This window comes from Magallana gigas, chromosome 2, assembly GCF_963853765.1.
Source record: "Magallana gigas chromosome 2, xbMagGiga1.1, whole genome shotgun sequence".
Lineage (NCBI taxonomy): Eukaryota > Metazoa > Mollusca > Bivalvia > Ostreida > Ostreidae > Magallana > Magallana gigas.
Genome location: NC_088854.1, coordinates 46795917 through 46814068, shown reverse-complemented (window position 1 = coordinate 46814068; position 18152 = coordinate 46795917). Strand labels below are relative to the sequence as shown.

The following is an 18152-nucleotide window of genomic DNA, read 5'->3' as shown; positions in this document are numbered from 1 at the left end:
CCAATCCTTTAATTATTTCAAAGTGCGTTGTTTCATAGAAAAAAACTGCAACCCCAAATTATTTTGGTTTTATCAAGGCTATATTTCATTTTAATTAAAAAAAATCATTTTAACTAAATTTATTTGTAGTGTTTATTTTAAGGGCAAAACATGAGTGATTTAGAGGCTATAATTTTTATAAAGAGATGCTGCAATAGTTTTTCATTTTGCCGAACAGCACGTCTCATATGTTCCTTAGACCACTGTTACATTCTATATTCAATGAAAAAAGCATCGTTGGCAAATTATTGTAAAGTCACCTTATACCAATCAAATGAATTATTTCCAACGGAACCTACAAAGCGTTAACAACAGTGAAATGTGACACAAGCTGTTATTAATAAATGATACAATTACTGTCTCCCTGTGTTATTTTTGGATAATTAAATGACAATACATGCGTATATTAGGCAGTATCACGAGCGATACGACAAAACTTGTTGCAAGAGAAATACAAACAGTACGTTTTTAAAAAAAATTAAGCCTTAATATAACTTGAAATTGAATTTTAATTTGTTCTTTATAGAATGTTAACTATATCATGTCGTATCTTCAATTCTTTATATAACGTATTCAATATATTAATAAGATTGAAATCTACTGTTGGTTTGGTTGAGAATCTATATGCATGTATGTCTTGATTTAGTTGTGTTTTCAGATTGAATTTAAAAATAAAGTTGAAATTTCAGTGGGTACCATGATGCATCTCTTTGACTGCATTCTTTTGTTGACGCTTTTGGCGATTGTTGCTAAATGTAGCCCTAACGAACAAGAAGAAAGGTAATGAATTTATTTATACAGTACTCTTGTAAACTTCATTTAGCTCTTATGTCCGTATGGTATTTACACAAACTGGACAAAATATGAGCCAATTTATTCCATGCTTAATAGAAACCCCAGGCAAGAACACACATCGCCTTTGTTGGTCATTAGTAAGCCATTCCATCTCTGGCTTCAGTCTCTTATTCCATTTTAAGAAAATACAACTTTTTCATGATACTACAAATCTTGCTCAGTTCTATATCAAGTATAGCTATGTTATTTTATTTAAGGTGAACCGTTCCCTCTCTTCACATTATTTACATATCTAATTTCTCTTCTTTCCAAAACAAATTGTGTAAATGTTTATGATAGGGAGGATTTATATTTTATTGTTCTCGATTATGAAAACTATCATGATCATCAAAAATGTTTTTATAAAATGTTTGTATAAATTGATTTGTTATATTACTTTGTTGATAAAAAATGAGCTAGTTTTGCACTAATCTTGATTTTCAGGTTTAATCATTTTGTTTATACTGTCTTAATTAACACTGTATGTTTACCTTCGACTGAACAGTTTTCAAAAGTGCTTTTCATTTCAGTGCCAGGGTTGCAGGATCAGCAAATACTAAAAGTAACACGATGATATATATTTTGGAACAATTATACGCTATGAAATCAAAAGTACAGGAATTAGAAAAAGGGGAAAATGAAATGAAAGTAGCACTTACATCATGTGAACGGCGGATACAAGTTGTAGAAACTCGTAAGTATACTGTACCTGTTTAAAGCCAAAATCTTGCCTTTGGCAATCCAATTTAAGTTTAAGACTTAATGCTTCAGCGGTATCGGTGTGGTATTTTAAAACGGACAATATGGTCATTCACAACTGTATGCATACATATAATTTACCATTCAGAGCTGCATACAAATGTAAATAAATTAATAGTTATAGACACTTAATATGTTTTATTGATACCAATATAAATACATGTAGGTAAATAAAATAATAATGACTATATTAAATTTAACTTATTTCAGGAAAGGAAACTATATGTAAGTATACGATGCATTCTATAAGAAACGGTCTTCCATCCTAACAAATCTTTTTCTTCTTCTTGTAGTATATTTTACTTCACTCATTTCCTTGCAAAAGTTAGTTGATTAATGTTATTAAGTTCACTGTTAACAGTCTTCTCGTCTGTCTGTAGATAAGTCTGATGCTCACTTTCTGTCCGTTCTCAAGTTGTTGTTATCAAATGAAAGAAGTCCCGGTTTTTAGCAACATTATTAAAAAGGATGGTACTTGCATTTCGCGCATCGAAAATGAAGCATTTCCTAACACATTAACAATATTCTATATGGAAACTGGAAATTTCACATTAAAAGAAATTTCTTGAAAACATGATTTTCTCTATTAAAAAAATTCTGATTTTGTTTTTGGGAAAACGACAAAAGAGGGGCTTGGCAACGAGGATGCAATGGAATCTAGGTTATAAATGATTGTAATATCGTGAAGATATTTGGCCTTTTGGCCAGTGTTAGAACTGAGCAGCACGTTCTGCTCAAGTGAGCTATGTGGTCTATTGGCCTCTAATTTTCTTGGTATGCTTGGCCCGACTCAAAAGTAAATTGATTAAAACCAATGTCATATATCTTTGTCTGTAATTATTTTAATAAAGATATTAGAGATTCACATATAGTGCGATGAATGTTCATAAGGGTCAAAATGTGACATCTATACAAAATCAACATAAACTCTTCTTCATATTATTGCAGGTGAATCGGGTACTTTGCGACACTCTGGATTGAATCCAACAGCTAAATGGCCACACTCTCGAAGGATAAATTTCAAATCTCCATTTAATGGAACACCAACCATAACATACGGTTTACATGGCCTCGATTCATCCAAAAAAGCAAATCTTCGGGTGGATACAATTGTAACCAATTTATCAAGAACTGGATTTCAGATGACGTTACGCACATGGGCCGACACCGAATTGTATGGAGCCTCTGCCAGTTGGATGGCATGTGGAAAATAGATTTCAAAGAAATGAGAGACTTATTATGTTTTGAAATAAATGATAAATAAAAATGTTGTCATTATTTTTCCTCTTTTAGAATTATACTGTTTCTTTGGTCTTATATTATATTTTATTTCTTTAGTAAAAGAAAACATTGCAGGACTTACAATGAAATTTTTTACAAATGTATGCGTTAATGGAAATGCCAATACATAATTATTAAAATCAAAGAAGTTAACTTCTATATATGCTAATATATATTTGCTAAAAGGTTTTAGCAAATATTTGCTAAAAGGTTTGCATACTGTGCATAATTAATGCACCGGTAACTCTTACACATTTCTAATGAGTTGTTTATAAAGAATGTGGTCTTTAAACGTCCAAATCCGTCCCCCATGATACTACAATTTTTATCTTGCTGAATTCTATATCAAGTATAGCAATGTTATTTCATTTTAGGTGAACCGTTCCCTCTCTTCACATTATTTACATATCTAATTTCTCTTCTTTCGAACACAATTTGTGTAAATGTTTATGATAGGGAGGATTTATATTTTATTGTTCTCGATTATGAAAACTATCATGATCATCAAAAATGTTTTTATAAAATGTTTGTATAAATTGATTTGTTATATTACTTTGTTGATAAAAAATATGAGCTAGTTTGCCCTAATCTTGATTTTCAGGTGTAATCAATTTTTTTTATACTGTCTTAATTAACACTGTATGTATACTTTCGACTGAACAGTTTTCAAAAGTGCTTTTCATTTCAGTGCCAGGGTTGCGGGATCAGCAAATACTAAAAGTACCATGATGATATATATTTTGGATCAATTATACGCTATGAAATCAAAGGTACAGGAATTAGAAAAAGGGGAAAATGATATGAAAGTAGCACTTACATCATGTGAACGGCGGATACAAGTTGTAGAAACCCGTAAGTATAGTGTACCTGTGTAAAGCTAAAATCTTGTCTTTGGCAATTCAATATAAGTTCAAGACTTAATGTTTGAGCTGTATCGCTGTGATATTTAAAACCGTGCAATTTAAGATGGTCTCAGTACTTGTATTTTTTCAAACGTGGACTTTCGCATGAAAAAACAAGAATTCAACGGCGATATATCTGTTTCACAGTTCTAAATGAAAAAAAATATATTTTTGGTTCACTAACAGACGATATGGTCTTTCAGAACTGTATGCAACTGGTATATCCAATACTAGTGATAGGCATTAATATTGATTTACATCAATTTAAGATGTTGTTAAATTATTATTTATAAGATTCTAACTATTTCAGGCAAAGAAACTAGATGTAAGTATACGAAATTTTCGATGGGATGTGTTTATTTATAAACGTTTCGTTCATTAATGAACATAATTTACTCATTTGCCTATACTTGCAAATACAAGTTTGTTGCTATGATTGATTTTACTTATTATAATCTTCTCGCTTTAGTCTGCTCACTTTTTGTCGGTGCTTATTTTTTTTTATTATGTACACAATATTGTTTTCCCCCAAAAAGTGATTTTATCTTTTTTACTCAGTACTTAATCTTGCATTTTATTCTATCAAATTGAACTATTTATATTATCCTCTTTCTCTACAGGACTCTCTTGAAGGCATGGTCTTTTGTAAAAAATAGCATTTAAAAAAAGCTGACCCAGGACGGGGATGAGAAAGGAAACACAATAAAGTATGAATTATATAAGGAATAAGGAATCATTCTTTGGGTATTATGAGGTGATAATTTTGGTCGGGGCGTGATCAAATCCAATAAAGCCCGAAGGGCTTTATGATAGATTTGATCACGCCCCGACCGAAATTATCACCTCATAATATTCAAAGAATGATTCCTTATTACTTATATTTATGTAATTTTAAGCCATCGTACGATTAAATATTTTTAAATATAAATAAGCAAACCCCGCTGGCGCCTCAATTTTGCGTCATTTGTATTATGGGTTATATAGTACAAAATCGATACGTAGTGTTATCACAGGCAAAGACACTGGAAAATGTAAATATAAATGAATGTGTTCTATATCGTTGCCGCTTGGATCAGAGTTGGAACAGATTATGACACTTTTTTCTGTGGTCCATATGGGCCTCTTGTTCTTGGCATTAACTGCTAGTGATGATCAAACACAAAAGTAAGTTCATCAAAATCAAGGTCACATAGTATGTTACTTTAAAGTATTAGAGATCCACATTTAATAAAATGAAATGTTAATGATATAAAAGTGTAATGCCCCTCACTTACAGTCAACTTTTATTCTTAATTACAGGTGTAGCAGGTACTGTAGGTCACGTTGGGTATGAACCGACAACTACATGGCCATATTCCCAAAGGATATATTTTAGTCCTCCGTTTGATGGAACTCCAACCGTAACATATGGTTTATTTAGGCTCGATTCCAGCGAAGATGCAAATCTTCGGGTTGAAATAATTGTAAGCAATGTATCCAAAAATGGATTTCAGTTGACATTACGCGCATGGGCCGACACTGAATTGTATGGAGCCTCTGTCAGTTGGATGGCATGCGGAAAATAGATATAAAAGGAAGCAGCCGAGATTTATCATCATAAAAGAAAAAAATTGAAGTAAATATTAAATGGAATTTTGTTTGACAGATTTTTCTCATTTTTTAAAATTGCACCGTCTCTTCAGTCATATGTTTTTTTAAAATTGTCTTTTTGTAAAAGATTTTCATTGCAGGACTTAGGATGACGTTTACTTTACTCTTAATGAAAAATAAATCCACTGATAATAATGAAAAACCATCTATCGTATGTTATAGACCTTTGATTGTATTGTTAGTGTTCTCTTTCTAAAAGTAGGTCAATGACCTCCATATTGTACTATCCGAGTTAATGGCCACTGAATATTTTATAATAAAATCAAGAAAAATCCCATAAAATTTTACACGACGATTGAGATTTTCTTAAGTGTAAAAATATTATAAATATTAAAACACTTTAAAAAATGAAATACATTTTATGAATGGTGATGGCACAAAATAGATACAAAACATTAAGATTTTGGCTACAATTTTAAAAAAACATTCCAGTCCGAATTTATAGTAATGAACTACTTATATTGGCCTTATTCTGTTGGCATAAAATTTATATGAGGTCAACGATTAAAATTTTGAGATATGGTTTCTTTTATTATTTTTAATTTTTTTTTTTTAAATATTGAATGGCGTTTCTAAGTCACAGTCATATCAGACCACGCAAAAAAATCAGAGCATATTGACTTTCCCCTTAGCCCTATCTGACTCATACTTCACATAAACAGAGTTTTTGATTAAAGGGTGTATATTGACCTTAAACCAAGTTTCAAGGTCAAATGTGAAGGTCGTAGCAGATCTCTTTAAAATCCAGATTTAGGCCATACATCCCCCCCATTGGCTTTATCTTACTCATATTAAACCCCAAACATGCCTGTTGGTAAGGGGTAATGAGCTTGACTTTAAGTTCGTTGCCAACCTGAAAATTCATAGGTCAATGTCAAAGCAAAATCATCCGAAATACTTTTATCATATTTTCCATTATTTAAGCGGGGCCCATTGAGATGGTTACCATTTCAATGATGTCTAGTTATCTCAATGTTGATGGAAGTAAAATTTCATGGGGCATTGAAATTTAAATGCATTAAAATACATAAAAACAGTGGCTTGGACTTCAAATTTACTTTGACATCACCCTTTTATTTTAGTTGCGCTTCTGTTCTTTTGCTGTGCAAATTGATATAGTTTGACTCGGTTTTGGTTGGTTGAGAAATAAATGTTGTTAATCAAACAATTATGGTTACATCAAATTTCATCAAACTATGTTAATTTGCCCTGCGACTGAGCAGTACTGCAATTACAAAGAAGAGGTTTATTCCATGGTATTTTGGATACTATATTATTCTGAAATAGACGGCATATAGTATAGGTTAGTTGAAGGAAAAACCTAAAAGCCTGCATTTTAAAGTATGAATTTATTATAAATTATATCACAGACACTTAATATATCATACCATAATGTAAATGAAAACAAATGTATATTAAAAGGTTAAAAGTCAAAAGGGACTTGAAAACTAATTATATGTATTAAAGAGCACTATCAACAGTTTTGTTTTATTAATACAAAAATAATAAGAATTCATGCATTTCCCCAAAACCCATAGTAAACAGCACTTACTCCTATAAACTATGTAAAATACAATTAAGCTATAAAATTGACAATGTATTCAGTAACATTAACAAAAACAAAATTTGACAGTGAAATTATTATCATGTAGAGAACAATACTTCTGTGAAATTTAAAAACTGCATATCGGTAACTTTGTCACAAATGTCTGTTCAAAATCCTGACTCTTCATTGACAGCCCAAGCTGTAGTTTGGCCAGCGCCCGTTGCGGAACTCGAGGTGTAAACACTTCTCTCTGTCGAATCTGCTTTTTGGCGAGGATGTTGACTAAATTGACCATTTTCAGAGTTGCTGCCCTTTCTATTACATCCATGGCAACAGTTACTTCATCTCCATCTTTGCTTTTCCTTTTATACTGGAACATAAACTTAGAATTTAGATACATGTATATAACCAGCAATAAATTAATAACTTCTTTTAACAATACACATGAACATATCTCGGTTTTTACTGGAATGAATTTTAAAGAAGAATTTGAGCTCATTTTCATTTCATAAAGAAAATATGATTGTTTCCTGTGCATTCAATCAATATAGTTCATACAGAAAAGGGGAGATTTTTTGACTTTCAACATATTTTAAATAACAATGAGTCTGCCTTTGTAATAGCAGGTCATCAAGTACTGATCATTCACTACTTAAAATTATTATAACAAACGTGTTAAATATTATTGAAGTTGAGTCTTACACATTCTTTCCTGAACAAATCTGCTCCAAGATTGGCAAGCCTGATTGCAATGTCTTCTTTCCCATAATCCACTGCCAGAAATATGATGTCTCGATAGGAGTACATCAGAGGTCCTAACTGTAAACAAGAAATGGTAAAACCGTGAATTAATTCTTTGGAATAAGTTGACTAGGTACCTGAAAATTCAAAACATGCCTCATCTCAGGAAATTAAAGGTGCAGTTGATGAGAAATTTGATCTTTAGTAAATATAACCAATAAATTGTTATTTGGTGGTTCTTATTATCTAAAAATACACAACCTTCGTTAGCAAGTAATGTAATTTTAAATTTTCTCCAAATGCCAAATGCTTTCATACCCAAGTGAACCACATAAAACCTTAATCATATGCTTTTTAGATTTAATTTTTAGAAGTGAATGCAGTTCATTTTGGGCCAAATGCCGCGTAGTATTTTTTGGAGGTAAAAACAGAAAATCTCAACAACAGAGAACACAAATTATCACTGAAACTAATTAGATTTTCATCTATTAGTGTATTAAAAAATCAACTCCCATGAGACTCATTCTGTTAATTACAAAGGAAAAAGACTCTTTCAGAGACTTACTATTTTTGGAAATGCAGCTACTGGTACAGGAAAATCTCTCAAGAGTTCCACAAATTCTTTTAATCCTTGTCGTTTTGATCGAATTACTTTTCTTAAGTCTTCATACTTATAACAGAATATAGATAATAATATAGGCCCTTTTAACAAATATGATTTGTAAATAAATCATAATTTAGAGTAAAACTAAATTATTTCTATAAAAATGGACTAAAGTTTGATAATAAACAAGGTTTCATTTGTATGTTTGCATGTTTAATGTGAGTGATGAATTGGAAAGCAGAAAAAATACTACTTGGTACCCTGAAACCTCAAATAAAATGGGTATATTTATAAAACATATTTTTTCCACATAGAATAGAAAATCATAGTTCATCAAAATACAAACCTTTTCAACACACATAAGTTCTAATTCCATTCCATATTTAGCCTGCATGGTTTAAAAAATAAAAATTCATGCAAAAATTAATTAGCAAATTTTCAATTCTTTTCATCATGCATGCACATGCATATTAATCCAAAAGTTTGTTAAAAAATTCAAAAAAACTTTTCTTTACAGCACTAGTAAAAAAGAGCATACTGTCTTTAGCTTTTAAAATGTTATGACAGTAAAATTTGTTTTGAAGCTTAATAAATGATCATGCACTAACAGTTTCTCATACACATTTCTTATTAGTTGATGTTCTACAAGTGTTACTGAACAAGTTTATACTAAGCATTAATATTCATACTGTAATTTCCTGATCAATCCACTCCTGCTTGTGAACAAACTCAGCATAATCCTCTCCCCGTCTGCCTTTCTGTACCATAGAAAAAGAAATTTGTTTTTTTGTTTTTTTTAAATTTTGATAATACCATGGGCATTGCATAATTCATTGAAATAATATTTGACTTTGATATTCAGCAAATTGTTCAACTATGCTTTAAATATTAATTTCAACAACTATTGATAATGTTTGGTATTTGATCTGCCTAATAAAATGTATTAGGTTGAGTTGTCAATTTCAATAGAAAAGGCAAAGTCTACTGCTAAAAATTACAAATCTTTAACCTCCATGATGTAACACTCCATGCTTGATTAATTTTTTTTTCTTTTTAACACTGAAACCCTGCTACACAGATCTTTTAAAGAACCAGCAAATCACTTACCACATCCACAAGGGACTGGTTGATACCGGCTTGAACCAGAGATTTCCTGATGCTCTCACCATCCAGACCCAGGACAAAGGTGTAGTGGTAGGCAGTTCTCTTACACTACAAAACATACAAAATCATGGAGTCAAATAAAAGTATTGAGTATTTAATATATGAAATATCAAAATCTGTAAAAACTGAAGAAATTAAACAAAGAGAGTAGCACTGAAATGTTTTAAACCCTGACAACATTGAGTTTTGACAGCATGGTGGCCTGTTCTTTGTGTTTATATATTACCTTGAAGCAGAGATGGAGAGTACCTATAGAGTACATTTTACTAATTATCAGCAAACAATTAATGTTTTGGCTAAATGTCTTTCTTTGTAAGTGCAAAGAGAACAGATAGGGTAATACATGTATCATTAAAATGTGATCAAGCAAAAAAATAACAAGAGCCTTTTAGGAGAAAATAACATTGTAAACTGTGTAAAAAGAATACAGATAGAGATATTTTTCTTACACAGTCCTGGGCATTGATGTCTATGTTGTAAGGCTGTTTCAGAATAAAATTCACGATGTCATCTCTAGCAAATAATGTGGCCAGAATCAATGGTGTTCGCATTCCCTGAAAAGGAAAGATGTTGTCATTACAGAATACCTCACATGTTGTTCAGAAAATATTTTACTTATTGATTCATACTCAAACCTTGTCTTTAGAATTTATCAACATCTCTGGTTCTTTACAATCTTGAAGAATAGAGGAGAATTCACTAACAGGTTCCTCTCTCACTGCCAGGTGAAGCAATCTTACTTGTTCCTACATACAATTTATTGAATCAGAAGTGGAATTTCATTAAGTATTCTTGAATTTTTCAAAGATATTGAGGTGGAAACTGATTAAATATTCTCAATTTTACTTTCACATACCTGAAATGTTGGCAGCCATTCTATAAAATTTAAGGCATCATCAGTGTCATTCCCAGCAGCATACACATAGGAGTCTCTATACTGAAAGGACATTGAAAGGTCAAATTATTGAAATATGCATTCAACAATTGAAATAAATAATTTAAACATAATTTTTACACAAAATAAAGAAAAGTCACATATTTTTTTGTGTTTGCGTACATTGAAATAAATAAGGAGACCACCATAACCATCTACTGCAAGTTTCCTCAACATGTCCATGTCAGAATTCCGAATCACTTGAATATAGTACTGCAAGAAAATGTTACATTATTTTAGATCTCATGTCCAACAAAATGTCAATATTCAATATTGTATATTAGCTTACAATCACAAATTACATGCATCATGTAATATCCAGATAAGGACTGAAATAATTTCATTAGTGGTGAAAATATCCCCAGCAGTTTCTTTCTAGGATTAATAGGATTATAAATTCCAACTATTTAATATTTGTTTATGGAGAAAATTCATAAAATTCATAAAATTAATTCAGTTTACTTCCCCACCTTGTCTATAAGTGACACAACATCCATCCTTCGAGCAAACTTGGCAATCTCCCGAATACCTACTCCTGTCTAAAACAGTGACAGAGGCCATCTATTAGCACTTCAGACATTGTACATGTATATGTACATGATTGTATAAGAGGAACACATCTATTCCAAAAATAGCTTCACTTTAGACCGCGCATCTTTTTATTTTATAATTCATTATCAAATTCTTTGTTTAAATAATTTGAGAAAAAAATGCATATACTGAAAAACAACACGTGAATTTAGTTGGCATACATCATCTCTATCTCCGAGGTAAGCTCCATTCTTCAGCATGAATTTGAACACTTCTGTTGGTAAGAATCCATTTCCCTTGTCCAAAGCATATGTCATGGCATTTCTTCCCCTCTTTATAACAAAACAAAGCATATAAGGGGACATATCTTTTATCCATACAAAAGAAAGAAAAAATACCTAGTACACTTGTGTCCTTCTCCTAGAGAATTCACTTTAACATAAAGTTGACAATGATTTTGGTGTTTTTATAAGGCTTGACGTGTTTTATATTTCATATATACCTAATATACTTATTCCTCTCTATATATACCTTAATTATCAATAAATACCTTATCAATAAAAGCATGAATTGCTCCAATTAACATCTTTTAATGTTCAATTTTTTTTTAATGCATGTATAAAGAGTAACTAAAACTGATTTTCATCAAACATGCATTATATGTAAGCATTTGTAAGCATATATATCTGATGATCAATTTACCTACAGTATATTACAGGTACATGCTAGCAACTCTAAAGCAATTTTGACTAAAATATTTCGACATTTTGCATAAATAACTTACCTCATCTTTTAGGTTAAAGTTGACATTTGCTTTGAGAACAGTCCACATGATGTCTTGAGGTGTCTTAGTATTTATCACCTCATAATACATGGGACCCTGGCAAGATCAAATAGTAAAACATGTATACATGTAGCTTCAATAAAAATTTTTAAATATTAAAGAAGGTCACATTTGATATTAGAATCTCAAAATCAAATGAATTAGGTATGGTAACATACATTCTTGTTTCAGTTTCATTAATATAGAAATTAATATCTATTGATACTACTTTATTTATACAAATTAATTTCACATCTTTAACACCTCAATACCAGTTAACTAAATCATGCATGCATTTACAATTAATTTGCAAATAATCTGATATAAAAATAGGGAACAAAAATATGATCAAAGATTATAATTCACATACATGTAGTATGTTCTCAAATGACCATTTAAAGGGTTTGGGTAAAATATATTTTTCCGTTATTAATGTTTACAATTCTTTCGTGAGAGTCAGTCGTCGAGTAATAAGGGAAATACACAGCTCACATGTCTTTGATTAAAAGTATTTCCTTGACTTTTCCACATGCTTTTGTTTACATTTTGGGTGTTGAAAAAAAAATTCCAGACCTAAAATGGATGTGACAAATGCTAGATACTGTTTATTTATGTTCAAAACGAGAAGCAGATAGAAAATCAATTTGAGAAAGAAATTTTACTGGTATAATGAACCAACGTAAACAAAAACATGGTACGAGCCATTATTTAGATAACAAAGAATTGTGAGCTCGATATCTTGTTATAGCTCTATGACTGATACTCAAATTTTGGTTGCTTATTAAAAATGCACTACTAAAGCATTGTAAACAATAAAAATAGAAAAAGAAAATTTTACCAAAATTGTGACCATGCCCCTTTAAAATCATATTAATTTATTTTCTCTACCAAATCATCTAAAACTTTTTCATATGAAAAAGAGAGAAAAACCAAGTACCAGAGATTGAGATTATGAGAGACTTTATCCCAAATAAGAAAAATCATGAAAACAAATTTGACTACCGGTATATCATTGTGCTGAATAAAAATGATGTTTAAAAAAGTAGATATATCATATATAAATATCATAGTGCTGATAATATGCTATAGAGTATAAATTGGTGCTAAAAGAATGACATATGTATCAATATATATGATAAGGATAAGACCACCTGCTGAAGTCAAATACCATAAGCTTTTCTGAACTGAAAACCAATTCTCTAATTTCTATCAAATTGATAACAGTTTAAAACAATTTGAAAAAGTCAAAAAATGAAGCAATATATTAATCAGCTTTAAACTACACATAATTCTAAAGTTAGAATGATTAGGCAGAATTGGTTTACAGCTACAGAATGAGAAAACAAATAACTACTTCATTTTATATCAAGAAATCCAAAATAAAAGAAAGCTTAATTGTAATACATGTACTTTGTTTCATTTTACCTTAAGTTCATGAAAGCCCTAATAGTATAAACAATATGTTAATGTCAATGCTTAAAAATAGTATATTTCTTGTTTGATTCCGATAACTCCTTGATAAAGAATCCTTTTATCTGTAGAAAATACTGTTTCACATTTTATCAATACAGAAAAAGAGAATACTTAAGTTTACGTCTAACAAAGCAATACCCAGGTATATATCATTTATAAGCTTCTATGCCCCACCCCCCAAATTTTAAATATTCATGTACAGTAGAGCCCCTGTCTCTTGAACTTTGATATCTTGAATAATATGCATATCCTGTACAACTGCTTAAGTATGGATATGTGGTAAGGTGCTACATTTTTAATTGACACAATCATAACAACATGCGGCATATATATATAGTCTACTCCCAATTCCACCCATAGGAAAGATCATCTCTTTAAATTCATCAACATGTTTATATTTAGTTGAAGTGTGTTTGTCTAAGCAATATTAGATTACAATTTTGGAATAAGCGCAGACATATTAATCTGTTTTTCTCCTCTTTTTTTGATTGATGGATTGGACAAATATGATTATCTTCCCAACATTCAATGACAGGGATAATGCTCATCTTTATTGTAACCAAGGGTGACAATCAATTTAGAAAGTGTGTAGGAAACACAGTCAACAAATAATGTGAACAGATGTGACAATTCAAGAATTCATGAAATACAATCAATTTTTCTTGCTCTTTCAATATTTCTGGCTGCCAAGGAAGGCATATGAATTAATTTGCTTTTTTAGGCTTGTATAAGGCATTTTATTGACATATTGTAGCTGTACTGTAGCCATTTTAATGATATATTGTCTCTTTTACTTATTAACAGACTTACCACAAAGTAGTCATGAACTAGCACCAGAATGTTGACATCGGCCCCGCCGTCACACAGCAATTTGACCAGGGTCAGGTCCTCCATTTCTATGGCAAACTGTAGAACATGTTGCTTCCTTGAGGCCTTGTGGAAGAAGATACAGTATATAAGTATCACAAAGTAATTTAGGCAATTACAGATTACCATTACCATTGTAGTATAATTACATGTAGTACAATTAGTACTATATAATAATCTTATAAAAAAAAATTCATATTTTTTAAAAACTTTTCTTTACTTTATCTTAAATTTGAAGTTTGTAAAAGTTTGCCGAAATGCATTTTTAGCCTCTTCATGCAATAGGTTTCCTACCTTGTTAAGGAAGTTAATTTTGCACCATGATTTTTTCAAGCCCGCTCGCACTCTGTCATAGTTTAGCTCCAAGCAACCATAGATGACATCCTAATGAAATCAAACAAAATTGAAGGAATCAATTGTAAACAAATATTACAAATATATAAAATGAAACTACCTGGACATGATCTCAAAAATAGGAAAGTACCATAATGTCAAGAAATTTTTATATTCTAACACAGTTTTTATGATTAGAAATTCTCTGTCCAGCTGTCTTACCAGAGTAGCTTTGTGTTGATCTAGAATTCTCACTATGTCATGATGTTTGTGGGCTGCTGAAAACTGTCTCAGAGTCTGTCCATTCTATTTAAATAATATCCTGATTTTTCAACAACTTAATTGTTATATTACATATATAACAAGCAGCTAAACTTTGACATTGAACGTTAATATAAGTGAGTAGGAAGTCCAAACAGGCAGTTTTGTATGTAGTTTTACTTTGATCTGCATGTATATCTAAAATCCTTGGAAATCTTTAAGTATATGACATTGGACTGTATGTAAATTTTAAAATGACTCATTATCTACATATGAATTAAATATATTTTAATGAATTAACATACATATTTTGAATCCATTTTACACCAGCAATGCAGTAGTTCCTTGACCCTTTCCACATCATGAGCTTTTACAGCATGAAATATTCCTGGCTGAAAATGATAATTTAGATAAGTCATTTCAACAAGCCAGTGTGATAGAGAGAGAGAGAGAGAGAGAGAGAGAGAGAGAGAGAGAGAGAGAGAGAGAGAGAGAGAGAGAGTCAGTCTTTCTTTAACAAAAGTACTAGAATTACACATTTTTTTTTACATGAAACATTATATTTTCAAAGTAAAGACATTTGCTGTAAAATTGCTATTTCATGCATTTTCTGAAATGTATAAGTCCAGGAAAAAAGATCTGTATGTGTATATACAGATGGATGTACCCTTCATCTGACTTTAACTATTCTTATGTTGAACAATCCCTTGTGAACTAAAATGCATTGCCAACCCAAAAACTTTTTCCCACATGTTCATATAAACATAATCGAATAAATTTTTACTTGTCCTTAAAAGCTTTTAAAGTAACAAACATGTAAAACAGAGGAATTTTTAAGATAAGACCATTTTAGTGAATTTCATCCTTGACACTCACACATGTGAGATGGTGTAAACATGGTAGAAAAGGGGGGTTGGGTATTTGTTGATATATCCATCTTTCATGTTCCACTTTTGCATGTATGATAGTATGCCTTGACCCAAAAAATCTGCATGAATATTACTTGTTTATGGTAATATCTAACCTTGTACTTTTCATACACCATCTGCCAATATGTATTATGAGGATCAAGCTCTGCTGCTGTTTTCCCATTCTATAATTCCAGAAGAAAATCAGCATTTTATAAAATACTCTTAATAAAACCACTGCTATGTGAACATCATTGGCATTTTTAATCAAAAATTGAAACAGTAGTATATTCAAGTACATATACATGTAATATATATATCTATATCATAGTACATTTACATTGTGGTACCTAAAGAGAAAATTCATAATGCTAGCATTTTTACCATATACCGTAAATATTTGGCAAAAAACCTACAAAGCATTTGATGAATGGATCTGCTCCACAACACATGACATCTGCTACATGTAGGCTGTCTTTCTGGAGGGCTGTCACATGTAGAGGGGTATATCCAAACTACAAAGTACACATATATCTATACACTACTTTTTCAACAACAGCATTATATATAATTTTACATTTGTCTTGCAGTTGATCTAGAACTAGTTTTAATTTGATGCTAAAAAGAAACCAATGTGAGAAAGAAAAAAGGAATCAAACGTTGAAAACCAAATTAAACAAGCATATAATCTGACCTTGTTTTGAGAGTTTATGTCAATGCCCTGAGCAGCTAGTATGTGGAAAACCACGGGTCTGTACACGGTGCATACATAATGCAGATAGGTGTTTCCTTTCTGAAACAGATATTTTTTTTCTAATGTATAGGTTCTTTAAAATTGTGAATGTGCAAACATCCCAAGCAATTATTTATGAAAGCAGAGTAAACAAATAGGGTATATAAAATTTATCAATATACAGTCACATTTACAAATTACATGTATAACATGATTGCAGTAAATACCATACAACTGAATTCAAATGTTATACTACTGACAAACTAATGTTCTAACATAGTATTGATGATGATGATGATGATGATGATGATGATGATCGATAATTACTCAACATACCCTGTCCTTTAAATGAACATTTTCCCCATTCTCAATCAGGATTTTAAGTTCTCTGAAGTCTCCATTTTTGATGGCAAGACCAATTTTTGTCTGCAATACATTGACATGCAAGTAAAAATGGAGAAAACAAAGAATGATCATGCAACATACTTTTCAAATATATGATTAACTTGTTCTGAAGAGACAGAAACTAAATAATGTAAAGGAACTTATAATTACGTGGCAATTGATAACTGCATGAGTTTAATGGTCACATCTTTTAAAATGTTAACTTCAAAATAATCATTGTAAAACAACCACTTACCGAGGCCAACTGGGGCATGGCCCCTGCCATTTTGATGAGAGTTTAATTTAGACAATGACAGACATCTTTATATTGGCACATGGTTTTGGTTCAATAGCACTGAAATATAGAGGAATAGTATAAACAAAATATATCTGCACAAGATGCATATGCTATTATTATATATCATAAATTAAGACCTGTATTTAGATCTACACATCATATAAAAGTTAAAGTCTTAATCAAGTTAATATATTTACATCTACCAAGTATAATTTCATCTATTTCTTATGGAAAGTTATAGTTAATTCATAGCTGTATAGAAACAAAATTTCTTAATTTTTAGAACTAAATCAGTCAGAATCAAAAGGGAAATCTACACGCCCCATTTATCGATTGGTCGAAAATATACAGCAGCTAAAAGTGACAGGACTGAAATTGACTCGCCCTGTTTATCGATTGGTCTGAAGCTACAGCAACCTAAGTAAAATCACGGACTGCACAAAATAATCTTGATGATGCCAGACTCAAGGTCTCAGAGGAGACAATTTGGCTGTTTCTTTTAGCTAACGTACTTATGTACATTAACAGTAATTTAGTGAATTTTACTAACTTTTCATAATCAATTTATTAATTAGTTAAAGAAAGATGTAAATATAAACAATAAAATGCTTTCTTTTATGATTCATGCGGGTTATGAAGGTAGCTATCATTGCAGGAAAAATTTACATAACCCGCTGACGCGGGTTATCTATTTTTCCTGCAATGTCACTACCTTCATATCCGAATTAATCACAAAAGAAAGCATTTTATTGTTTAAGTGAACATCGTAGATGAATATAGTCCTTGTTTAAAATGAAGATTGTATATGTAGACTAATGTCTTTAAATTAAAATATTGTGTCTCTCATTTGTACATTTCCTTAACTTGAAAAGCGATGTATTGATTTAAACTGATTAAAGGTCTATGTTATAATATTACCGTAAATTACCTTGTGTTTCTAATGTAAACTCTCCGATCTGTAATCACGGTCAAACAGGTGCTTGGAAAAAAACTTTATAGTTTTCCGTTAAATTAAATTTAAAAGCATTCTTTATTTCAAATAAAGTTAGTTTTTAATCTAATTTATTAATTTATTTTATAACAAGCT

At 30.8% G+C, this 18152-nt stretch overlaps 1 protein-coding gene across 4 annotated transcripts; it reads right to left on the bottom strand.

Annotated features, from left to right (window-relative positions):
- Positions 1-6797: 6797 nt before the first annotated feature.
- On the bottom strand, positions 6798-18056 carry LOC105330909 (putative ankyrin repeat protein RF_0381). Of its 4 annotated transcripts, none has more exons than XM_034444919.2 (24): positions 17994-18055; positions 17024-17122; positions 16720-16809; positions 16345-16443; positions 16067-16165; positions 15767-15835; positions 15048-15134; positions 14704-14787; positions 14443-14532; positions 14092-14214; positions 13234-13251; positions 11770-11865; positions 11207-11317; positions 10925-10993; positions 10578-10667; positions 10377-10457; positions 10156-10266; positions 9970-10074; positions 9464-9568; positions 9046-9114; positions 8703-8744; positions 8318-8422; positions 7714-7830; positions 6798-7381 (listed from the first exon to the last, which is right to left on the bottom strand). In XM_034444919.2, exons 2-24 carry the CDS (start codon positions 17051-17053, stop codon positions 7139-7141), a joined length of 2133 nt encoding a protein of 710 aa, XP_034300810.2. In that variant the 5' UTR covers positions 17054-17122; positions 17994-18055; the 3' UTR covers positions 6798-7138. The 4 variants fall into 4 exon arrangements, with proteins under 4 accessions (XP_034300810.2, XP_034300812.2, XP_034300814.2 ...); XM_034444921.2 differs by having other exon boundaries at positions 17984-18018; XM_034444923.2 differs by lacking the exon at positions 8703-8744 and having other exon boundaries at positions 17994-18056.
- Between the last annotated feature and the right edge of the window lie 96 nt (positions 18057-18152).